Source organism: Lathamus discolor, chromosome 7 (genome assembly GCF_037157495.1).
Source record: "Lathamus discolor isolate bLatDis1 chromosome 7, bLatDis1.hap1, whole genome shotgun sequence".
Taxonomy (NCBI): Eukaryota; Metazoa; Chordata; class Aves; order Psittaciformes; family Psittacidae; genus Lathamus; species Lathamus discolor.
The window spans coordinates 11,474,522-11,501,114 of NC_088890.1; the positions used below are offsets into that span (position 1 = coordinate 11,474,522).

Genomic DNA, 26,593 nt, shown 5'->3' on the forward strand with positions numbered 1-26,593 from the left:
GGGCAGCAGCACATGCCAGTTCCATCTTGGGCTTCAAGACTAGTCTCTTATTCACAGCTGGAGTTCTATGGATGCTTTACCACTGGTTTAATTTTCTATTTTTCACTTTAGTCCTGCATTACATGCAAAATGGTGGCACAGAAAGATGAGCCATGATGCATTATGCAAACTTCAGCTCCTCATCTGTGCCTATGAATTCCTCCTGCCTCTGAAGTTAACATTTCTCTTTCATTTCTGTTGACAAAAATGCAGTAATTTTTTTCTACAGGGCCTCAGAGGGAATGAAAAGGAGACAAAATATTGCTTAACAATGAGACCAAAAGTCTGAAAATCAAATTTTTGCTTATTCCAAAAGTCTATTCTACACAGCTGTCATACTAAAATACTACAAGCATTACTCATTCCCTGGTATATGAATCCAAAATCTTAACTACTTCTTCCAGAGACTACTGGCTGACTACTTAATTCTCTGCTAAAATAATAAGGATACAGCAACAAAGATAAGCACTGGGAAGAACTACTCACCGAAATTCAGGGAATGCAAAGGTGTTCCTTTTTCAAAGACCTTACCAGAAGTGTACAGGAGGTGCTGAACAAGATTTCTTTGTCTCTATAGGCTTCAGATCAAGTCCTCAGGGACTTGGCTGTATTATCTTGGACAAATTTAATTCATCTCTATTTTGGTTTCACTTCTAACAAAATAGAGTATCTCTTAGCTGAACCATGCAAGGTGTTACGAGGCTTAACTAATTAATACAAGTAAAGCATCTGAAATTTCTCAGGTATAAGCACTGTAATGGCACATTACTAAATTAATGCTTAATTGTTGCCTAGATTTATGATACTGTTTTTGTATAACCAGTGTATCAGGATTTTACAGTCACTTAGATCTGCTACTCCTGACACTCAGGAAGACCCGGAGCATCCTGAGCTCACTATGTGACAGAAATGCTCATACCTGCAGTGGGGTTCAGGACGAAATCACTTACTGAAATTCCTTTCAGCATCAGAAGTTCATCTTCTGTGCTGCTCAAAGCCTGTATGAAATATTTATGAAGGACTTGACTCCAAAATGAAATGGTTGCCTCCCACAAAGCCCTAAGCTCTCTCACAAGTCCCACAATGATCCATGTAAGCTGTGGTCCTTAACAAGTGGCAGCACCGAGATTTTGCTGTAGCTAACCTTCACATCCACAGCACTTTCTGCAAGAAGCGAGAAGTCCACGCCATAAATCTAATTCTTCCTGCTGCAATGCATACAGTTTATAAACGTATAAAGAATGAAACATGGGTGTTTGCTTAAGCCCTGGTTTCCAGAGCAGTTTAGCACAGCTCCGATGGATGTCGTAGGAACTGCAAGTGCCTGCTGACTCCGAAAATCAGGTGCCCAGGTTTCAATCCAGTCATGTCAAGAAGCATTGCAACCTAATAACTGAACATACTGGGTTACGGGAATGGCTGATACAGCAGGGTGACAAACGATGTGCAGGGAGAGGGCTCTGACCCAAGCCATGCTCAGCAGGAGTGCGAGCCCCAGCAAGGCACTTTACAAATCACCCCAAGGAGAATGCTTACCCATCTCTTCTCAAGGACTGGGAGAGCTGAAAAACAAAAACATCCCCTCCCCCCCCTTTAATAACCCTAGCAGAGCAGCAAGTGGAAAATGTTATTCAGAAGCCAATTGAGGGCAGCCGAGTGCAGGCACACCTTGGGGATACACAGCCAAGTGGTAATCAAAATTATTAGATTTGCACTTTCAAAAGCTGTAACATCAGGCACTTTTTAAATTATGGGGTGTGCTTTCATGATACCAAAATGTTGGTCAGCATCCAAGTCAAAAATAAATAAATAAAAAAGGGTTGGTTTTTCTGAGCTAGCCACTCACTTATTTACCACCCACTTGCATGGCAGGAGAGGCAATCTAGGGAGACAGAGTCTGTGGGAGAGTTGATCTTAATGCTCTGTTACTGTCCTGTCCCCTCAAAGTATAGATTATTTTGCTCAGATGTCTTTGCTTAGTAAAGGTACTATCACCAAGGGCAACTAATGAAAAGAAATTATTGTGATTTTGGTGATATCCTGAGATGCTATTCACCTTCTAGTGCATTTTGAGATACGTTTAAAAATAAGGCTGCAAGATTCAATTGCAGATAAAGGGTTATAATTTCTATTAGTAGCATCACCCCTTACAGCTCCTGTGGGTTTTTGAGCCCTCCACAGAGGGAAGCAGCGCTTGGTGCTTCCCAGCTCTTCTGTGGAAAGAAGAAAAGCAAGCAAAATTGTTCTGGGTCACTTCTGAGGAAGTTCAGCTGGCATTACGGAGAAGTATTTAGAGGAGAAATATGTGGATAGTGGATGCCAGTGAGAACACTCTCAGGGGGTGAAAAGACCTGCGTCACCAGGAGGCAAAAGAGTCTGGATTTTAGTCTCAGATAGGAAACAGGAAAAAAAGACCCCAACTACACTGTACGTGCAAACATATTCACTAGGTGTCCTTTAGGTACAGCAAGTGCAGATGTGAGCGAGTTTACATTGACCTGGGCTTGGATTTGCTAAAGAGAAAACACCGAAAACATCATAAAAAACACCGATGGGGCAGGAGTGCAGCAGGGCTTATGGCCGGCGCCGGCATGTAAACTCAGCAGACTGGTTAGAGCTTGTCTGTAGGTGTCACTGAAGGCTCAGGGAAGCAGGAAAGCTCCCTCTCAGCCTTCCCTTCATACCCGCATTTTCAGGAGCACACTTTTTGTGTTACAGAAATGGCATTCTTTCATTTTACATGCAGTTTTCCTTGCATGCCAGCCAGGCTGGCAGCTCCCAGCTTGCAGCTTGTTGTCAGAGACAAGATGGTTTGAGCAGTGCGAGAGCTCATGGGGATGGTCCTCAGCTGGAGTAAACCAGCATGGCTACACCAGGATAGCTCTGGACACCACTGTCATCCCTAGCAGTGCACTCTGAGGCTATCTGAGCTTTTCTTACCTATTTGTGTCCTGCATCACATCCCCTAGTTTTATCACTGCAGCATACTGCAAACAATTTGGTGTATTTCTGACTGATGGACTGTATTTGGTTTGTTACAAGAGATTTTAACAAAGTTTTCTGCTAGCTTTCAGTATATGTTAGAAGAATTGGAGCTGAGCAGCACTTCCCTTCTGAAGAGAGGCTGTAATTGCTTCGGTTTTGTCTCCCACCCCCTGCTAAAAGGGGCCCGTCATTAGCTATTAGTGCTGCCTGCATTTTGTGTCTCATTTTGTGAAGCTGCGATGCATTTCTGAGCTGCAAACCAGCAGGCTGCAGACATCGTGGATATGGTCTGAGAGTAACAATTATCCAATCTGAAAAGAAACCATCCCACCCTGATTTTCTATTGATTGGGTGTCCATTAGAAGGGATTCCTTGTTTAGGGTAAACAGCTTTGCATCGCTGCGTTTGCTTGTTGTAGTTCATGCAGTGCAATGTTGTGTCATATTGATCTGGAGGACATGACACAGTGGGACACAAGCTACAATGGCATGACATAAGTGACATAAAATGAATCAGAGGCTGACAGTCAGAGACAATGCTTTTTTTTTAGGTCAGTCCTGAGCATGCGAATTTCTTTTGAATGCTGCAAGAGGATCAGGGCAAAGCAAGAAGCGATGTCACATATATTATGCCCATCAGCAAGATTTCAACTGACTGGAGGGTTTCTTACACCTAGAGACAGGCAGACCTGTCTGCTTTAGATGGCGACTTGGCATGATGTTTCCAAATGTGCTCCTTCCCAGTTTGGCTTAGCTGTGACGGCTGTGTGCTCTGCTCCACAGGGAAGGGATTCAGCAATGCTAATAACTGCAGTGCCTTTCATTTAAGTGCTCAGTAAACAATGAGATATACTTTGCCAGCCCTGACTGCTGAAGGAATAGAGAGTATTTTACTATAATAAAAGATTGAACTGTAACATGCTCAGGAGATACAGCTCCCATTGTTGGCCTCAAATCAGTAGAAATGAGTGTCTTGGAGATAGATAACAAAAAAGGGTGATAATGTCAACATTTCCAGTGCTGCCTGCTGAAACCTGTGCACCTAATGTTTAAATGCTTATTTACACATCTATCCCGGCATAGAGAAGGAGGTCAAAGGACAAATGAAGAAAAGGGAATGCTCAGGTTTTGACATACTTATTCAGGATAAAATAATGAAGAAATCTGAACTCCCCCAAAAAACCTTAAAGGGTGTCCTCCAAACTGTTCTACTTGTAAAGGAAGTTTTCCAGCATCTTGCAAAGGCTTAGTCTTTCCTTCCCTTTCCTAGCCTTGCCCATTTCACTTTATTCAAGATTTGTTTGCACTTTCATGGTGCTAGGTTTGGTTAATGGAAGCTAATGGAAATTTTGTAAAACATCCTCCACTGAAGGTCTGCAGTATATGTCCTTCTTCCCTTTACTCTTTGGCCTAAATAGGAAAAGCCTGTTTAAATATATTCATGGCTTTGGAGAGGAAAATATTGCAATTGGACACAAATGAGCTGGTGAAAACTGAAACAGCTGCTTACTGAGAGAAGAAACATTGTCTGGTTCTTTAAATGGAAAATAAAAAGCAGTGTTTGTTTTTGCTGATGGATATGTACATTTTCTTCAAGTACATAAGAAGTATTAGTACCCCACCTATTCTACTCAGAGGACATATCTGAGTTAGACAGCAGCAAGCTGCAGAATGCAGAGAGGACATTTATTCCAGGCTGGACAAAAGGAGACCATATAAACCAAAGCCATTTCAGCACAAGAGGCTCTGACTCTCTGCATCATGTGTTGTGATAGGAGCATGCCAGGGCATCTGTTAGCTGTTTAATGAAAGCCAGTGTGGATGACAAGGTAATTTCAGGTTCAAGCATGAATGCTCAAGTGCAAGAGTTTATGTTCAATTACCAGATGCTTCAAACAAGCAGCTAAGACAAAGGCAAGCGATGCCAAGCGCACACGGTTGCATCCAATGTAGGAGAAAAAGGACAGAGCACTGCTTTTCCTCAGGCTGAATTTCCTGTTTCTTGTGTGGACCGAGGCAGATAAGCAGTAGTTTCCTACTTTGATTAACTGTCTAACTACCTAACTCTTTTAAACAGCCATTAGTGTTACAATGTTAAAGATCTAGCTATGTTTTTTCCTTTTCTGCATAACCCATTTCATGTACAGGATTTTAAAATAGTTTTTTCTTGTAGATAAACTGTAATTCCAACATTTGGAATTCACTTTTAATCTTTTTGGAATACCAGCATGTTTACCATTTTAATTTAGTTTTTTTTTTTTATCAGAGGGATTTAATAAATGTGTTGCAGATCAATGTTCTCTATTTGCAATGACATTTTACATTATTGTGTTGATTTCAAGGCAAGTCATGTCTGGAGATAATAAAAATCAATCCTGGAGGTAGAATTATCTATTTTCTATGAGCAACCAAAGAATCAAAGTCTAATACATGAATACGGGAACGTGCTCTAATGTTTCTTTCTCCTCTGTTTGTGAATGAAACATTTATCCAAGACCATAAAGTCAAAAGCATCTAAGACTTGACTAGCTAGACTTCTGGGAGCTCTTAGTGCTCTGGGCACCCTCAGACACTATAAGAAATGATCAAGAGAGGAAAACATGACTCTGAACTAAAGAGATTAATAACCAGTGAATAATACATAGTAGGAATTAGTATAGCAAACTACAGTTATCTTAATAAATTGCTGGAGTACTTTATGGCACATGACGAAAGTTAAGATTAAAAAGAAATGGGGAAAGGCTAAGTAGAAACAATATTTGGCCTTTACAATATCACAGATGTGAGCTGTGATGAGTCACATACATGCTTTCAGGAACAGGCACATAGCTCTTATGCCAATATAACTCTTCTTTTCCATATAATCAGCTATTATACATGTGCTCTCACAAGACAAGTAACTGATTTATAAGGCACATTTCTTAACAGAAAATTCTGCGGCACTTACAGTATCCTCTAGTGTGTACTATGGTAGTTCAGTGTAATAAAATGTAATCTTATTAAAAGCAAAAGGGACACTGTCAGTTTAGAAAAGGGAATTTAGGCCTGGGACTAATCACTTCCTCTGATTTTAGAAATATATGTGGTTAGCGGTCTAGATCCTTCCATGTAATCAGGCAGCACCAACCTTTGGCAACGAAGCTGGTGATGCATAGTCTTGTATATTATGGGGATTAAGGAAAGGAAAGTGAGACATCTGACCTTTTTCTGACCAATTCAGCAATACACACTGTTGAGCTGAGCATTTAGGACATGCTAAAATTGCTTTCCGGAAAGAGAATCCTTATCTTGCATTTTACTTGGATTAAATCTTGCCATATCAGAACCACAGTGGTGTGGGACATGCAATTATTTTTAGATATGTGCCTTCAGCACGAGTCTCTTTCTCTTAGGAAGTCTGTTTTCTGTGAGTATGGGCAAGGTGTTTTTTAAGAGGAGAGTTCAGGTGTTGTTCTTGTGACTGCACTGCTAAGTAACCTGCCCATCCAGCCACTGAAGATTCTCTTTCAAGAATGGCAGTTTCCTTCTCATCTTCATTTGGAGCTGAACTGTAGTCGAGGTTCAAGTTATTAACATATTTCTTAAACTGACGCTGAATAAGAGCTTTCCACAGATAGAAAACTGTCTCAACTTGATGTAAGAGTCTCCCTCTCAGGGATTAATGCCTCCCACCTCCCAGAGAGGGACCCTGCAGTCAATCAAGGGATTGCATTTGTGCATACTCAAATATGCATTCTTTGTGTTGCTGAATAATAAATGAAGGTTAATTTAAATCTGAAAACACATTAAGAATGGAATCGCGTCAAAGGATACTGGGGAGGGATGTACCATTATAGCAAATTCAAAAACAAAATATATGAAAATATATCCACTCCACTGAGAGTACAGAGAGTGTTACTTAAATAACAAGAGGGCACAATACTTCATTTTAACCTCCATTTTACCTAGGGCAATGCAATCTTATCAAATCAAGCTCTCTCCATACAATTGTGACAAAGAAAATCATATGTAATGGGGTCTGGAAATGACAATCACATCTGTCACTCATAAGAATTTGTACTTGCTCTGTATAGCAGCATGCAACAGTGCCTGATTACGCTTCAAACCCCAAACATCTCTTCCCCATCTCTTTGCATTTCATACTGAAATAAAAGCCACTTCACTTCAGAGGTGCCTTAAGTGAAACAGGTATTTTGACAAACGATCCAATCCTTTGCAACATACTTTATAGATAACCACCTGAATTCAAGGTGTCACCTTTTGTGGGCTATTGATTGCAACTAGCTTGTATCTGTCTTTTCAAGTATGGAATAATCTACTGTCATTGCAAAAATGATGGCCATCTTACAGAGAAGGTTAATCAGATACAGAAATCATATCTAATCTTTGATAAATTGCAAGTCATTCAAGGATCAATCACCATTCTCCTTGTAACACAAGCCACAGGTAATTGTGCAAATGTAAAGCCACACAGTTTGCCATGCATCCCATGCACACAGTGGCCAGCAGCATTTTGCCCCTTTAAACACTTCAGCCTGCTGAGATGGTCGATTTATGGCATTTAAAAATGTTTTGAAGAGTAATGACCATAAACAAAATAATTTCAGAAAGAGGCAAAGCAGCAATAATATGGTATGCAGACATTCAGACTGCAAAATTCTTATGTGACTGGCACAGTCTTTGCATTTTTATGGTAAAAGTATGTCTTTTAGGTCTTTCCTATCTGAGTTCTATGCCTATTATCTGCACCCTCCTCCTCAGATCAAAGACATTAGGAATTAACTGACACACAAAAATAAATCCTAAATTAAGAGCCATTAGGAGTAGATGCCTCTTGAGCTGTCAAACTTACAGAATTGCAAGGAAATCACTTTCCACCTTCCCAGGGAATGATACATACCTTAACCATCCTCAACGTCACCCAGACCAAGGATTGCATGTGTCGTGAACATCATGGGGTAAACTAGTCTTGGTGTACAGGTCATTTATCAGGCAGCCCAAGACACTTTCATCTTCCCAAATACCGGATGTGAACTCAGAGCATCACCAGTTTTACTGGTAAGGGGAACTGGATGGCGGCACCTACTGATACCTCTAAAAATTGAGAAGTTTTTACTATTACATTAATATTAAGAAATTGTGCACATTTAAGATTATTCTACTTCATTTTCAATACGTTTTAACGTATTGTCAAACTTTGGCCATTTAGCAGTTTTAGCACTTCTCAACCCTACTTTTAAAATATAAACCCAATCTGGTTCAGAAGGTTCTCTGCTGTTTCCAGAGGCCTTAACCCTCAGGTTTGGTGGGTCTGTGCTGTTCAGCTCTAATGAGCAAGCAGAGCTTATTCCCCTACTCTAGCATTCCTCATTTCTAATATAAAAATTCCTTTTTGCCCTTCCTCATTTTACCCCTTGGCAAAGTAAAAAAACCCCGAAACACATAAATTTCTAGGCAGAAAATGGGCTATCAAGAATCACTAATTTTAGTAAGTATCAAATGTATTTGTTCACTAAAGAGTTTGAATCTCCACTGGAACATAAAACTCAGTATAAAGGCCCAAGAACGATGCAGGGAGTTTCCCACTGGAACTCTTGGCTATCTGTCATTAGGAAAAATGACTACCTTCATTTTCACCATGGAGTGTCTGTCTCCTGCTGTTATTACAATGGCTTATCTGCTGGGTGGGTTGCTGTCTCCACCCTGTGAATGCCTTCAATCAAAGTGTTCCTCTAAAGCAGCATCTGCTTCTACTGTTTTATAATTAGAATATAATTAGTAGAAGTTCTCACAAATAGCTCCCATAGAGAAATGACTCCTACCACAGAAAGATCTTTTAGAAAGATCTTAAATTCCCAAGCTATTTACAATCTACACTAAAAAGAAACCTAGGTATTCCTCTAGTGCCTCAGGAAATGACATCTAAACAACAAGACATAATTAAGAACTTGTTATGTATGGGGCAGGACAAGATATGACAACCTGCAGGCAGGTAGGGCCATAATTAACCAAATAACTTCGGAAAATTCAGTTTCAAAAAAATCTTGTCAGGTCAGCTTAAAAGGTTACCCTCAAATAAAAAAGTCAAACTTTATTATAGACTGAACACTTAGAAAAACCTGCTGCCATTACAGGTAACGTCCAATTTTCTTCTATTTAAAATTCTTCTAAAATAAAATCGAAGCAACTGAAGTAAGATGTTATTTCAAATAGAAAATGGATGCCTCTAGTTAATGTTAACACTGAACTCTTAAGTTGTGCATATAAATAACAGAAAATTTTAAACCTATTCAGGCAATATATGGAAAACATACATTAACAAAAAGTATGTGCAAGTTTAAGTCAAACGAGGAAAATGCAATAGCACTCATACAAACTCAGCTACGAACCTCAGGAATTTGCAATTATCCAAAGAACTGAGCCAGGCAACAGGGAGGCAAGAAAAGCCAGAGAGAGAGGCAGTTTTAGCTCTCTCCAGAGGTATTCCCAGAGGCAGCGCATGGGGCCAGCAGGCTTGCACATGGCTCTGCTAGGGGCAAGCACAGCAGGGGAGCCAAGTGTGTTGAAGACCAGTTTGAATATTTAGACTTTGAATCACAGCCAAATGTGAACATTTATGCTTAAGAGAATTCCACTGAAAAGAGAATTAGATAAGCAGCGAGGAGGAAGAGTACAGAGTGAACAGCAAGGCTGCTTGGTGTGATTATGGCCAGTGTGGGCACAGACCTTGGAATGACAGGGAATAAAATGAGCTCTCCTCCTTACTTTCTGTCTGACCTTGAGCAAGTCATTAAAAGTCTCTGCTGCCTTATTTGCCCAGCCTATAAAATGGAAATAAGACCTTCATTATAAACTTTTGTCTTCTTATATCACTGTGCACAGCAGATATTTTCATTGAAGTCTAACTTTTTCTTGGAACCCTGTTGAGACTTTCACACGACCACAGGCAAGACTGAAGTCCAAACACCCATTTCTGAACAGATCAAGCGACAGAAAGAACAAAACCAACAAACCAAACCTCAAACAAAATTTTCTGGGTTACAAAGGTCTAATTTGTTTCCTGGTGAAGGCAAGTTGGTCTCTTAATGTCCTGTGCTCTCTTGCAAGGAAGTGACTTATTCCAATTAATTAGTGATACATTGAGAAGGCAAACCCTTCTTCCAAGGGACATGTTACTGTTTTGCTCTGTTGTCGGTTGAGCCCTGGCACTGATGTTATGTGAACGGGCAGGATGGAGGCAGGATCACATGTGAGATGAAAATAATGACCTGCAAGACCATCCTGTCATTATAAATTGCTTAAAATCCCCAACTCCTACTCTACTGTATAAATATTCAACACAGAGCACCATTAAAAAGTGTCCCTGAGACTTCTTCCGTTACATGGCATTTTACTTCAAATTAGCCATAAGTTTTTCTTATGGCTTTCTGCTGCAGGGAACAATATTAATTGTCAACTGCACCAAACAGTTTAGTTACCAGGACTAATGGATTGAGGCTTGGAGTTTTACAGAGACTTTCTACTGTGCACTTAGACATGAAAGGAACTGAAATTTTCACTGGTGAAATACTGCTGACTTTCTAAATCACTCTAGTAAAGGTTATTATTGAGATATATTCGCCAAGAATATATTCACCAAGAAAACACAGTACTAACACCTACAACTTCCGTCATTAGTACTTCACAATACACTTAAAACCTTCAAACATAATGAAAGCAAAATTCACATTCTGAATGTGGGTGTGACAGAGACACAGAAGACCCACCCAAGCCACAGCAAGTCAATTCAGTGACAAAGCTTCCTTGTATTTCAGCGTCAACCTGCTTTAGAGTCATGAACATTTGTATTCATGTCATATTCCCAAAATGACTAGCTTGAGTGCTGTGATACAGTACATCTAGAACTTAACCTATTCCAGCGGTGCCTGATATTATATTCTCTCTGCCATAATGATTTTGGGATTAGGACAACAGACTCTAGTCTCCATATTAACTTGGTGGGACTGCTTATAATCTTACTTAAGTTGCATTAGAAGAAGGAAAAATCAGGTCCCAGGAGTCCCTAATACTGCAAGCACCACCTCATCATTGTTCAGCATTGCCTTAGTTACTCTCTGATGTGTCAAAACCCATCACTCCTAGTATTTATCCGTATGCCACTTGGCTGTTATTATCTGATAAGCAACTTTGAGCAACCTGTTTGCAGTTCAGCTAGGCTTGGGAAGAAAAAGTCACAACAGCTCAAAACCACGGAATTTTGGCTCTGCTAAGCTGCTTCCAAAAATGCTTCTGAGAAAATACACAAAAGGACTGATATTTCCCCAAGTAATGTCCCAGATTCTTTTCTTCAACACTCTTACACTTTCTCCTCCTACGACAGAAATGTGCTCTCTAAACACTTCCTCTTTATCTTTGATGTTAAAAACATAGCCTTCAGGCCCAGTCTGTTCTTGGTTGCTATTTTCAAGGATATAAAGTTCTTAGGATAAGACAGTCATTATCATTTTCCCCCTTTATTCTCCCACACTGCTTCCTTCATCTTTACCTGAAGAAAGATCAGCAGTCACTTTCTCAATGCATGTCATGTTTAGATCATTATCTCCCCTATCCCAGTCAGACTGAATTTGGTGAGGAGAGAAGTGGCTCTAGAGAGACCTCCTCCCATCCTCCACAACAGGATGATACAGTAAAATGATCTTAGTTTTCTCTGTTGTATTATTTTCTTTTAAGAGTATGGTCCTAATTTACACAGTCCCATGAGACTCATGTCTAGAGGTTCATCCCACTTGCATGTATTGGAAAAGGACAAACTGAATGCATCCTCCTTTGGGATAAAGATCAAACTAAATGTTAGTAGACTTACAATGCAAGATCTGAGCAAAGAAGAGACCTGGGATTACATTCCACAGCAGTGCGACTGTCATGTTTTGTTTTCTAGAAACCAAAATAGTTCCATGAAACTAAAAGCTTGAGGAGACAGATATTCCACTGCCAGAAATTCCTGGCAACTCGACTAAAGTACACAAAGCTGCAGGAACTGAGATATGGCCCCTTATATCCAAGCCCAGTTGAACTCCTTTCTTCTTACATAGCCCATACATGTGTAGTGCCCGCAGCCTGAACTGTTAACTGCCAGAGGTGCAGGCATGGGAGAGGAGAGGTCAATCAGCCAAGCTACCTCCAACTGACTTGCTATCTAGAGCACACTTATGGCTTGCTCTGCATGGTGGTACCGCCTCGTTAACCAGGATGTACCATGATGGCTCATCCTACAGACCTCAGCTTTTCCTACTGCTTAAAGTAACTCTTTTCCAGCTAGGGAAATGGGTAGAAAACATTAAGTTGATCACATTTGCTTTCTTAAGAATTTGTAACTATCCCTGGCCTGATAGCAATTTCCAATTCAGCTCTGGCTAAGTCTTCTTCACTTATGAAATTAGCTATTGGAAAAAACAGTTTGTGGCTTATGTTTTATATACAACTACATACATAAACACACACACATATAATCAAATGCACTACATTTATTTTGATTGAACTATCAGAAGTCCTAGATCTATGGTTTCATTTTAACTATGTTGATTTTTCATTTATATTCCACAGCTGAAAAATACTTTAACCTTTCTGAAATGGATCATGTTAAAATAAATTGAAGCAAGTTGATGAAAAGTGGTAATTAACCTGCTTTTGTCTCATTAAGAATCTGTGTTTAACCTATAGGTCATCACTTTCAGCACACGTATGGGTTTGATCTTCAGTGACGAACTAAACCCAATCTTCTATTGATGACTGGGAACTCCTGAACCTCTTGCTTTCTTTGTTGAGGACAAGAAAATTCCTAAAAAAAACCAACCACTAAGCTTTCTAAGGAATTATTCTGAACCCCAGGTTGCAATACTGCTGACCCTGCAATACATTGTGGGTTTAAGATAAAAATACAGAACAAATATATGATTTTTTTTTTCTCCTACAGGATATACAGACATAATGGTTCAACTTTTCTAAAATAAGTATTTTTTTTATCACATTATGTGCTGAATCAGGTATAAGCATCAGCCACTTGCTCTTATCTTGATTTCCTTATTTACCTGTGCAGGTATCAGTTTCAAAGCCCCTGCTGTGCCTTAAGGGTTGGCTGGGGGTTTGAGGGACACAGAGGAGAAAGTAGAAGGTGGTGGTGAGGGAAGTGGAGGGGAGAAGAATCTGCTCTGGTTACCATGATCCAGGGCAAGTATTTCACACCAACTGGCACTCTCTACATCAGAATCAGATAGGCAAAGTACCTGGAGAAGCTGCTTCATAAGAGTCAATATATTTGTATTTCTGCTTTTAAAAATATAACTCTGATAATGCCAGAGGTAAGTCCAAAATTGGCAAGAGAGAGAGGCTGGAGATCTATGCTTTTTAATAACAAGCTCTTCACCAAGACGACTTTTATCATGTTAATGCCTAAATCACACTGATTGCAAACCAGACAAAATTAGGCAATTAGTAAGGCCCGTGACAGCCACAGAAAACGAAATGCACAAGGTTTTCAGTGCAAGCCAGATGGATATCTTCAATATATTTCTTATTGTCTGCTTGTGGTAATATGTTAATTTAAACTTAACCAGTACTACAGAAGGCCCTTTGAATTGCCTAAAAAAATTAATTAATTGTCTGCTGCAAATTTAATGGAGCTTAACAGTAGTATTATGTTTACAAGTTTTATTTGTTATGATCAGTAAGTGTTTACAAGAAGAAAAAACCCTTAACTTACTTCATTCAGCTAGTTCTAAGAGCAAGCCATTGGTATTTTAGAGCTTATTTCATTTACATGTTTCTTTGGCATTTGCTCTTTTTGTCCTTAGCAGCTGACCTAATTGTTTTCTCTCCCAAATAAGAAACTGACAGCTCTTGCTGTGCTGTTCATTCCCGAGTTGCTGTGAGTTAAGCCTCACTTGTTTGACCACAGACTTGTGTTATGACATGTTCCCCAAGGGGCTGACAGAAATGCTGGCCATGGGCTGGTCTCTCTGACGCTTGCTATGATCCTCATCAATGTTCAAGCAAGGTCACCGACCCTCCCGGCACAATGCAGCTAATAGTTTATGACTGCTGTGTTTGACAAGTTCACATTAAGGAAATCAAAAGCAAAAGGCATGACTGAGCAGACCCAAGGAGGGGTGGCTTTGGGAAACGGTCGATGGTAGATGAGGCATCTGCTTCTCATTTTGCCACTTCTGTAATCTCAGACTAATTACAACATTTTTGCTTCAATTGCTTCAAGAAAATTTTGCTTCAAGAAAAAAGAAAATGCTAACTTGATACACAGCTATTTCATCTTCCCTCAGGTGCTTTGGGGCTGACCTGGCTTTTATGCTGACCTCAGGTTCTTACCTGAACAGAACTGGAAGAAAAACCAAATGTTGACCAGACTCTGGTGTAATGTACACAGAGGAGATGTACCTGCCAGCTCAGAAACACAAAGCTGCAGAAGGCAATTTGGATAGGCATTGTATAACAACTTCAACTTTGATTTGCAGCTGGAAATAAACATGTAAGTTGCCTGAAACCATACAATACTTGATTAAACCTTGTGTTTGAAGTGCCATATGGAGAAGAGTTCCTTAAAAGCTGCAAGGACCCTGAGGTACCTACTGGGTACCGGTACCGGTCCCAGCACCAGCCTCTACTTGAAGTTTTTCCATCCAGGGTTCATTGAGGAGATCCAGCAAAGTGCAGCCTGAAGTGCTGGGGCTACCACAGCCGAGGGAAGGGAGGAGTAGATGGCAGCGGATGCACAGCTCTTTAATTTATTATTGTGCCTGTCATGCAGTGCTTTGGGTCATAATTTTACTTAAACCTAGTAAAAGGCCCTTAATTGTGTCCTAGAAATAATTGGTGTCAGTGGAAATAGTCCAATTAGAGCTGCATAAATTCCTTTGCAATTTTACAGCCAAAGATTATAATTTTCATTGTCAGTTGTTAAAATCAAGCATTTGCTACTGACTGAGCTGGGAGTTAGAAATCAGTTTGAAAAATTTTTCTTAAGTTTTATTTCCTGAACGTGAGAATACAGCAACACGCACTCGTGAATAAATCAGTGCTTATATAACTCTATGGCTCTCTATAACTTTCTAATCTGTTTTTGCCTGACTTAGATTCTGGAGAAGACCAGTTTGTACTTTAAATTGACATTTTCTCCCTGAAATTTTGTAAAACAATATGTTAAGCCTGATTAGGAATATTCATTGATGGCTGGGCTACATCTAAAAACTGTGATCTGCAACTACTAAAACAAAAGAACTTTTTATTATTGTTAAAAGGATTTTGGGTTTTTGACTTTTTGAGAGTTCTGAGTTTTTGTTAAATGTAGAAAATCTTGGCTTTGATACCAGCCAAACACACACCTTGTGTGCTACCCAGCACGATTATAAAAAGCCCAGAAGATATGGACAGCCCTAAAGTACTGCTCTAGGATTATTACTTAAAAATCTGCCTCTCTTTTAAAATTGCATTTTATGCCTTCAACACCAGGTGTCATTTAACCAGGCCTTTTCTTAAGGGCTGAGGCATAACCAACATGAATTCAAATTAGATTGAACTGTGAGGAAAGAAAAATAAAGACCTTGCATGACCTTAAACACTGCTAGATCAAGACAGACCTCAGAAAGCATGATGGAGGGGCTATTCATGTTTCAGAATGACTAAACACTAAACCCACGAAATATGTATGGATGGTATGGAAAATGCCTGCAGTACCTTTCTGAGGCAGCTTTACATAGCAGCAAAGAAGCAGCAAAGCATCTGACAGGGGAAAAATCAGGGAGGTACAGAGAGGGTTTCTGGTAATATGGATAGTGCTTAAACCAGTCAACAGTTTTAAGTATCTGCTGCATTTTTCCCCTGATTAATATAAAAAATCCCCAGCATCTTATTGTATGGCTTATTCTCCCTCTTGGGAAAAAAGTTAACTCCCTCACCCCAAGCAACTGGCATCCCAGATACTCAGAAGTAGTCATGACGTAGTTGAGAACAGCTGGTAGAATTCATTGCATGAGAGTTCTTTGTATTCACTGGTTAAAAAAACAGACACACTCTCCTTGCTGAATGATTAGCCTTTCACATAACTGCAAAGTAAAACCATGACACCACTCTTGTGCAGCCAGATCCATCCAGAGAACACCCTACCAAGGAAAGACATTTTGTTAATGCACCCAACACCTCTGCAAGGGTCAACAGATACAATTCAAAAAAGCTGGATGTATTTATGACTAACAGAAAATCAGGTTTATTAAACACCTTTTTTACTGGTGGAATCCGTAATGGCACTGTTTGAGAACTAGCTCAGTTCCAGGCAAGTCCAGCATTTGCTCATCTCAGTAGTGCAAAGCGCCATGTCATTAGATTTTGGGCTGGCATCAAAGCCAAAGCAGATCCTAAAGAATGCAGGCAGCAGTACTAGCTCTGTTATGCAGAATCAGTGTCTGTGTTATGGGGATTACATTATTTTTGAGTACAAAACAAGATATAGACACATACACCACCCAAAGGATGGAAATAAATCTGTATGGGACACACAATTGTGATCTAAAACTCATATGATAACACTCCGGATACTCATTCTGGATTGAGTTTATCTATGAATATCCAACAACAACAAAAAAAATCAGAATCACGGGAACATGTAAAGATCTCCAAAAGAATAAAACAATTCTCTGAAAACATCAAGGATATCATCCAGACTGTGTGGTTTTGATCTATTTTCTAAGCTTTATTCTTTAGGCCACCATAATGTAAACCACAACAGCAAGATGGGCCAGGAAGACCATCACATCCCACTGAAACTGTTTTTATAATGCGAATGATGCATCCATGCTGGTCAGCACAGCCCAGCCCCTGAGCTATGAGCCCAGCTTAGAATCATAGAATCTTAGAATCATAGAATCATAGAATAGTTAGGGTGGAAAGGACCTCAAGATCATCTAGTTCCAACCCCCCTGCCATGGGCAGGGACACCTCACACTAAACCATCCCACCCAAGGCTTCGTCCAACCTGGCCTTAAACACTGCCAGGGATGGAGCACTCACAACCTCCCTGGGCAACCCATTCCAGTGTCTCACCACCCTAACAGGAAAGAACTTCCTCCTTATATCCGGTCTAAACTTCCCCTGTTTAAGTTTTAACCCGTTACCCCTTGTCCTGTCACTACAGTCCCTGATGAAGAGTCCCTCCCCAGCATCCCTATAGGCCCCCTTCTCATACTGGAAGGCTGCTATGAGGTCTCCACGCAGCCTTCTCTTCTCCAGGCTGAACAGCCCCAACTTCCTCAGCCTGTCTTCATACGGGAGGTGCTCCAGTCCCCTGATCATCCTTGTGGCCCTCCTCTGCAACTTCATTCGCCAGCTCCTTCAGGACCCGCGGATGGATTTCATCAGGTCCTATGGACTTGTGTACATTCAGGTTCTTAAGATGGTCTCGAACCACTCTCCTACGGTGGGCCCAAGGTCTTCATTCTCACAGTCCCTGTGTCTGCCTTCCAAGACTTGGGCGGTGCGGTCAGAGCCTTTGCCAGTGAAGACTGAGGCAAAGAAGTCATTCAGAACCTCAGCCTTCTCCAAATCCAGGGTAGCCAGTTCTCCTGACAGCTTCCAGAGAGGGCCCATGTTGTCCCTAGTCTGTCTTTTATTCACAATGTAACTACAGAATCCTTTCCTGTTATCTTTCACATCCCTAGCCAAGTTTAATTCTAACTGGTCCTTACTTTCCTAACCCAGTCCCTAGCTTCCTGGACAACATCCCTGTATTCTTCCCAGGCTGCCTGTCCTTGCTTCCACCTTTTATAAGCCTCTTTTTCCCCCTCAAAGTTCCCTCAGCAACTCCTTATCCATCCAAGCAGGTCTCCTGGCCCTCCTGCTGCACTTCCTTGTAGTTGGGATGCAACACTCCTGAGCTTGTAGCAGGTGATCCTTGAATATCAACCAACAGTCTTGGGCCCCCCTGCCCTCTAGGGCTATATCCCATGGAACCTTACTAAGCAGGTTCCTGAAGAGGCCAAAGTCTGCTCTCTTGAAGTCCAGGGCAGTGAGCTTGCTACACGCTCTTCGCACTGTCTGAGGATCTCAAACTTGACCATCTCATGATCACTACAATCAAGGCTGCCCTGAAGTGTCACATTTCCAACCAGCCCCTTCCTGTTGGTGAGCACAAGGTCAAGCATGGCACCTCTCCTTGTTGACTCCTCCCCCTACTGCTTGCAGAAGGAAGTTGTCTTCCACACAATTAAGGAACCTCCTGGCTTGCTTGTGCTGGGCCATATCATCCCTCCAACAGATATCAGGGTGGTTGAAGTCCCCCATGAGAACAAGGACCTGTGAGCGTGAGGCTGTTCCTATCTGTCTGTAGAGTGCTTCATCCACAGGTTCCTCTTGATCAGGCTGTCTGTAATGGATCCCCACAATAATGTCTCCCATCACTGTTCTCCCTTTAACCCTGACACACAAACTCTCTGTTGACTGCTCACTTGTCCCCAGACAGAGTTCCATACTCTCCAGCCTATCCCTAACATAAATAGCAACTCCCCCTCCCCGTCTGCCAGGCCTGTCTTTTCTAAAGAGCCTGTAACCTTCCATTCCAACACTGCAGTCATAGGAGCCATCCCACCATGTTTCTGTGATGCCTATTATATCATACCCTTGTAGACGTGCGTACATCTTTAATTCCTCGTTTGTTCCCCATACTATGGGTGTTTGCATAGAGACATCTGAGCCGAGCTCCAAATGAAGCCAGCTAATTGGCTGGAGAGGCTGAAATATCTCTACATTGCTCCGAGCATTTATTATAGGTGCTGGCAGCTGACTGGGAGTGTTGGGATGCAATGATGTCCCCCTCCTGCAGCACATCTAGTTTAAAGCTTTGTTGACCAGCCTGGCAAGCCTCCTACCAAAACAGCTTTTCCCCTTCGCTGTCAGACCAGCTCCACCACCCTCCAGTAGACCTGGCCTCTCCAACTGAGTCCCATGTTCTAAATACCCAAACCCCCTAACTATGGCACCACTGTTCTAACCACTTATTAAGCTGCCAGATCCGCATCTTTTAAAGGACTAGAATAACACAGTAAGAATTGCAGGTTTAAAGGCAGTAACATTTGAAGACTGAAAAGTTACTCAATAATAGTCCAGAAGTAACAGTATCTAATAACTCATTTCAATTTTACATGCAATACCCCAGTTCAAGATTCATACAGAGAATAGGCTTGGAATGGAAAATATGTGATTTTATAGAAAATAATTTGGATCACTGTGCTGGACAAAATGAAGACTATCAGTCTATTCAAGCGTGAGGAAAAAATAACCTATTGACATTATCTTTGTATTCTTTTTCTGCTAAAGTGATATAGATACCAGCTAACAAAAGTTCTCTTGCATTTACTGCCTTGAGCCTTCCCATGACAGTCCAAATGAGACAAGCAAATAGCAGTAGGAAAATGGTAAAGGTGCATCATAACCAAACAGGTGAATAAAGTCACTGGAACTTGCCCTTGCCAGAGATGCAACAATGTGACCAGAATTGCTGTCTTTCCCAACAAGAATAGAACTGTCCAGACTGTACCAAGCATTCACATCCTCCTTCTGTCCATTAAACCACAGAGGTAAGGGGACTAGATCATCCTGGTCTGTAGTCAAAGGCAACAGGATAATAAATGGTATGAAAAGCTATTTGTGGCAGGTTAGAGTGCTTTAAAACCTGAGAACATCGCTGCTGAAGGACAACCCTGCCACTTTTCCTCTGTGGACAGTTCTATACCACACAGTTCCAAGTATGGAAGCAGCAGCAGTCCTGCTCACATCTGTAACTGCTCATCTGCTACTGCCTGAAATTACAAAGGACCACACCACAAAGCTACAGGCTGCAGACTCAAGCTGAATTATTGGACTTATAGATAGATGCATATATAAATTCCATAAAAAATATGTCTTTTTCAACCTCATACAATTCATCACAGCACATTGATCCAGCCTGTCCAGATTGCTCTGTAGGGATACACATATATAAAAGTAAATATTTACAGATTTATAGCTTAGGACACAGCCAAAAGGAAAGCAGATGTTTAAGAAGCAGCCTCATGTGTTTAAGGTGGGTACCATGATCTATTCACCTCCAACGTTACAAAAGCCAAGCTGGCCACAGGCTCATCAAGACACCTAGTGTGTCTGCTGGGAAACAAGCTGCTTGAGAAGGCTTTTCTCTTTGTCTGAAAGAAATGGTTGTGACACGCTATTGTCATCTGCATTCCTGTCATCACTTGTTTGTGCTGCTTCTTCCATACCTAATACTTCTTTTGGATCTTAGTGCACAACCTGGGTCGTTAGCATCAGGAACCTTTCCTTGCAGTTGTAATGCCTTGAAATTAGTTTCTCATTTCAGAGCTGCAGCTGTATTAGCCAACTTATACCACTGCATTAAATACAAATAAACCAGTATTATACAATCTAAGCCTATTTACACTATTTGTCATTTAAACACCTGGTACTGAGAAAGTCTGTAGTGTTTCTGTGTTGGAAGAATTGAAAACTTAGCCTCAAGTACAGGAAAATTGGAAAAAGAAAGATGGAAAATTAGTATTTATATACTACATGTAAACACGTGCCATGCTTTAAAGAGCTCTGAACACTGGCTGCAGGATTCTTCTCTATCCTTACAAATTCAATCCTGCTTTTTAATTTAAAGGTCAAACTGTACATGCAAGCCTGCAAGATTTCAGGTCTTGGGGGCCAGAGCGGTTCTCATTTAGCACCAACCAACAGAACAAACCCAAACCACAATCTCACTGGTTTGGAAAACCACCGAGGTTCACCAGCTCTGACAACAGCATGTTAATACACAGCCCTATGGGCACCCATCAGAATTTCATATTTTTTAAGCTGTCTACTCATGCATAATATGAATATTTATTCATCCCTCGCTGGTTGTTTGCCAGAGATTTATTTTAAGCTCCTTGGTTCTGGTGTAACAGATATTTTCTTCCTCTTCCTATCTTTGTCTACACTGTCTTTGACACTGTCAGCATCTCCCCCTGAGAAAGAAAATTAAAACACCCCACAAAACTCAACACAAATCCCCCCTGCAATATTAATGGAAGAACAGAGGAAGGTTAGTAAAAATGTCTTTTGACCTTCACAGCTTTTTACTCAATGACATAAGATGAATTAGAAAAAAATATAAGCATATCTTAAGGTCAAAAACCTCATCAGCTGATAAATTTGTCATTTTGTACACCACAAAACTGAGTTGAAATAACGTATTCAGTCATATTTCCATCAAAACTTGCTGGTGTTTTACTTAGGGCAGAGAAACTCAAGCATTTCAGTACCTAATACAGTATTTTACACAGTTCATTTGGAGTTCAGAATAGTTTCTCTTCTTTTATACTTTTTATGGGATAGACTTTGAAATTGCATTTCTCACTTTGCTGTTAATATCCACATCTTGGGCTGAAGAGTTTATTCTCTGCTTCATGCACATGTGTTGCTCCCATTAATGCTAATGGAATCGAGTTAAAACGGAGCACTGAGGGAGAAAAAAGCACTTGCTAATCCTTTATAACCTTACCACAAAGAAAAGTGATTTGTAAACCATGTGAACCCAAAGATCAGGTACAATAGCTGCTGACTACCCTGCTTGGGAGTTACAGGCTATTCCTTGAGTGCTGGGAGGAAGAAAGGATAAACCATGAACTACAGAAGCAGGACTCTTCAGTAACAGATGGCTATTGATTGTAAAAGCCCGTGAATGACCGGCTTTTTTACAGTGGTACAAGTGGCCCCTGAACTGCCAACCTCGATGCAACCCTTGCAGCACTAAGAAAACCGGCATGACCTCAGCTGTGCCCAACCTGGAGAGGAAAAGCCAGTGCCTCCTACCATGAGCATGTGCTGCCCACTGCTCTCCCCACAGAGACCAGGGAATGATGTTTGGGCTGGGTTTTGATAACAGACAAGGTCTTTCTTACATTCATGCTCCATGAGCAGTGCTTTCCTAGCTATTTGCTGTGGGTGCCTCCTTAGGGCAACCCAGATTAAGAAATGCCAGAATCAGCTCAAACAGAGATCTAAGGCTGATCTAATTGCCTGATCATGACATTATTTGCTGAAATGGGTTCTGACTATAAAAAACAAGGGTTCAAGCTTGCATTGAAACATTTTAAAGTATTCCCTATATACTGTAGAAATAACTGATGGGGAGAGCCTCTAACTGAATACTATCCATCAATGCCAATATAAGAGAGAATTAAAACTGACAGTATTAGAGCTCTGTGATTAATTTATTGCTTTGTAATCAATCTTGCCTGATTTGTTATCCAATATATTTTTTTTCCCAAATAAGAAAGAGATGGAGAGTGATTATAAGTGTAATAATCCATATGTTCTTTGCCTATAATAATTCATCAGACATTGGAATACTCATAAGCAGGCCAAAAATTAGAGACATTTGTCAGCGTCTCTCATTGTTTCTCATATTATTACTTCAAAAATCATTGTCAAATGTTACAGCATTTACTTTTCTAAAAAAGATTTGACATAAAAATTTTGAATACACATGAATAAAGACTTAGAATTCCTGAAATGCAGAACTTGAGCCCTGGATAGGAAATAACGAAAATAAATCAAGAGCTTGAGGGTCTCTTTGAAAATCACAACATTGCACTGCAAGGGTGAAACTCTTGCATCCTTCTGCAACAAGATAAGATGTATAAAAGAGTTTAGAGGGCTTTTAAAAAGATGGTAAAAGTTTAGGAATAATAAGAAATGAAGTTGAACTAGATAAGACACATTTCTAAAGGGCATCACCTAATCTCAGCAGGCTGAGGGTAATGTTTCCCCACAGGGACGCCATGGCTTTATGGAAGTCCTTTGCAAAACTGAATCTCAGGACACAGCTAGCTGCACTGACAGAAAGCATTTCTCAAGCATAATTAGTGGACATTACTAGAAACAAGTCATACAATGATATAGACCAGGAGCCTGGCTTTGTGTTACGGTTCCCATGTCATTTGCAGTATAGTTTTAAACTACAAGTGAAAGCAAACACATTAACTTGCTGTAAGCACCATCAGTCAGTCCAACCACAGAAACCTTGCTCTTAATGTTGTCTATAACCCATGAGGCTCAGAAGGTTTCTGAGGTGCAGAAGACTTTTTAATGCCCCTGGGCTTCACTCACATCAGCATCAAAGGGGAAAGGTGCAGCATGCATAGGGCTGCTTGGGATGCTTTTAGGTGCTGAGATGAAGTACCAGTCATATGCAATAAAACCTGCAATTACCTTTCACAACCAAGCTGCCTGTGCTGCTTGCTGTCCCAAAGTGGTTTGTTGCCACACAGGTGTAACTTCCCGCGTCAGCTTTGGTAACATTGACAATCCGGAGGCTCCCATCATCCAAAACAGTGATTCTGGAAGGACAGCAGACACAAAAGTTTAATGTTTTTAAATCAACATAAAACTATTTTGAGTGTTCATTAATAATTGATGGTTTGAACAACAGACAGTCTGTTGCCCATTATTACAGAGGGAGTTTAGCTGGCAGAAATCTCTCTGGACGTCATTCATAAATACTGAATGCATCATTTACATGAGTTTTCTGCGTCTTTACTTAAGGGCAACTTTAATTTACACACCAGCAGCTTGTGTAGGTTTTACATGTGTCTGTACTTTGATATTCAGCACTCACCATGACAACCCCTGCAACATGTGGTACACAGGCTGCATCTCAAATTCTCCACGCTTGCTGCTTAACAATGTAAAAGCTTCTGCCGAACAGATGCAATGAAGCAGGTGTTTCATTGCTGCTTTGGCTTTTCAGCAAGGGTACCACACTGCCAACCTTCCCTTCCGTGCTCCCCAGCTCTCTGCCTGCAGTGTAACAGCCTGTGGGGCTTATCTGCAGTTGCACTTGGAGGTTAAAACAAAATTACCCTATTTCATTCCCATCCTCTCCTTGCATATGTACTCCCAGTCAAAACAGCACTGTTATCTTCAGTGGTACATATGTCTCAGAGGGTGTGAGGCAGGCGAGGATGGCAATTTAATCCCCAGCCCTTCCTCTTGCACAAGGGCTGTGTTTCAGGTTTTTCTTGTGCTCACAATTTGCTTTGTCTCCTGTGCCATTTTCTGCTCTGCTCCAAGTCAATGAAGACAGAGAAACTGATCCTGCCCAGTAAATCCCATCAAAACATGAATTACTTGTGCCCTGTAAAAGCATAATCTAAGGGGACTCCAGAAGAACCTTTCCCCTAGGCTATTATAACCTCTTTCAGCAAAAATACTTGGTTTTCTGCTCACTATTAGGTCTTGCAGCACAATTTGCTTTCTCTCCTTCAGGCACTGTCAGACCGGCATTGAAAAACCTTGTATTAATTCCTGCATTCTCCTGCTCAATTATTTCCCAATTTAACTAATTTGAAAGAAAGCAAAGAAGCCTTCCTGCATCCTTAATGCCAATCAGGATCTGCACAATTGGACTGAGAAATGAGGAAGAAAGAAAGTTAGCAAACAAAACTTGCACCACTGCAGAAGTACTCAGATGGCACTTCCCACCTGAGAAGGCTTTAAGAAGCAGACTGCACAAATCAGCACAAACCTTTTCTTGCAGCCATGGGACAGTACTGAAGCAGCTGAATAAAGTACAGGGCGAGACAAGGCATGAACACAAGCACAAAGGACATCAGCCCATGCCAGCAATGGGGCTCCCCAGCTGCCAGATGCAGCCACTGGGCTGAACGAATGTGGTCTCCAGTGAGACTCAGGAGATACCATCTCACCGAAGGGACTCGGTGCAGGTGTCTTTTGTTATGCCATGCTCTGCTGATGGGCACACATGGGCTACTAAGTCCACATTCATAGACCTGCTTAGAAAAATGGGATAGTCTGAGTGTCTTTACAACAACAGTACTAAGTGAGGAGGAGAAAGACAGTGCAAGAAGTTCCAACAGCAGCCAATAAATCTCCATCCTAGCTAGCCTCTCCCTGACCTGCTCCTGCATCAGCACAACAACATGCAGGCCAGCTGCCCAAGACCAGGGACAGAGGTTATATTTCACACATCAGTAGCAGTGATATTAATAGAAGTTTCTCAACTGGCTTATAGGTCTCCAAATTGTTGCAGTCAGTAACATTCACTACTGTAATTTATTTTTGCAGGAGTCCAGTGCCATGTATTTGCTTCTGTAGCAGTTGCTCCAACTCAGTAATTGGAAGAGAGTAGTATATAGCTACTTGTCTCTTATCTTCACTACTATGTTGGCACAAATCAATGCACATATTACATTAAATGTGCAATGGAGCACAGGACTTGCCACACTGGCCTCCAGTGCAGGAGCCTGGGCAGCAGCAGCACCAGGAGCTCCAGAGGAATTATTTACTGCTGTTATCAATTTCAAGTCTTGGGAAACAACAGTGCCTTTCTGAAAGCTGAAGGTGCCCTTGGCATGCATTAAAATTCAAATCAATATAAACGACAGAACAAGCTCAGCAATATGCTCCAGCTCAAGAAGGACCACCTGGCTCCTGTGCTGCCCCTGCCAGGCTCTGCATTCTCTCCCTGCACAGTTGTGCCATCCCAAAAAATCCAGATAAAAGTGATGGTTGAGACCATTTCTGTACAGTTAAGACTTTATTTTTATTTATGTTTTATTTTTAGCCATATGGTTGGAACCTATTTACTGCATAATCTCTGCCATAGATCATTTTAATTTTATCTGTTAATGCAGCCAGCTTTAATTTCAAATTCTAATACCTTTTCTGTCTCTTTCTCATGTTACTGGTTTCCTTCTACGTCATTTTTATTCCCAGTGTAAAATTAGCTTGTAGTTAATCTGAACTGGATGACTCTAGAGACATCCTTTGGATGAGGACAATTAGTCCACCATCAGCTTTGACACATCTCAGGGAGCTAATGCTGTCTTTATTTCCTTCCCTTTCTAAGCAGAAAGCCATGGCTGTTTGGCTTTACAATTTGAGCACACAGACATGCTTTAACTCTGGTAACATGATGCAAAGAGTTCAGGTAAGACTTGCACCAAGTTCTCCAAACCCATTACCAGAGTCTCCTTGCACATTTAATTCCCATATGGTAGCGAAGTAATTCCCTGAACACTCCTGTAAACCACCAGCATTAAAACAATCATGCAAGTTAATTTTTTTTTAAATAAATCAGACCATTAATACCTTACCGTGACTCATTGAGTAGGAGGCCTTACGGTTATATGGCTCTTTTTGCTGACGGTGCTTTCCTACACTGAATGTTTTGTCCTCTAATTTGAATCCAATGTGTTAGAAATTAACAAATAATTTATTTATCACTTTGGATTTTGTTACAGATAGTTCAGAAAGCAGGAAGGACTTTCACTGTTTTGCTAATTCACAAATTTTCTTTGCATACAGATCTGCATTAAGCGAGAGGAGAGGCTCATTTCAGGCCACTGAGGGCTCTCAAACTGCTAATTGGCTTGAAAGCAAACATCAACCACCTCATCAACCACTTCTAGCAGTTTGGATGGAAAAGTTCTGTCAAGACACAGAGTGCAAAT

General features: G+C 40.9%; 1 protein-coding gene across 4 annotated transcripts in view; it reads right to left on the reverse strand.

Moving 5' to 3' along the window:
* LOC136018300 (contactin-4) overlaps positions 1 to 26,593 on the reverse strand; it is a 336,419-nt gene that overhangs the window by 16,972 nt on the left and 292,854 nt on the right. For all 4 annotated transcript variants that reach the window (XM_065687395.1, XM_065687396.1, XM_065687393.1 and 1 more), the window contains one exon: positions 23,331 to 23,458. In XM_065687395.1, coding sequence (XP_065543467.1) covers positions 23,331 to 23,458 — 128 coding nt within the window. The remainder of the gene's footprint in view (positions 1 to 23,330; positions 23,459 to 26,593) is intronic.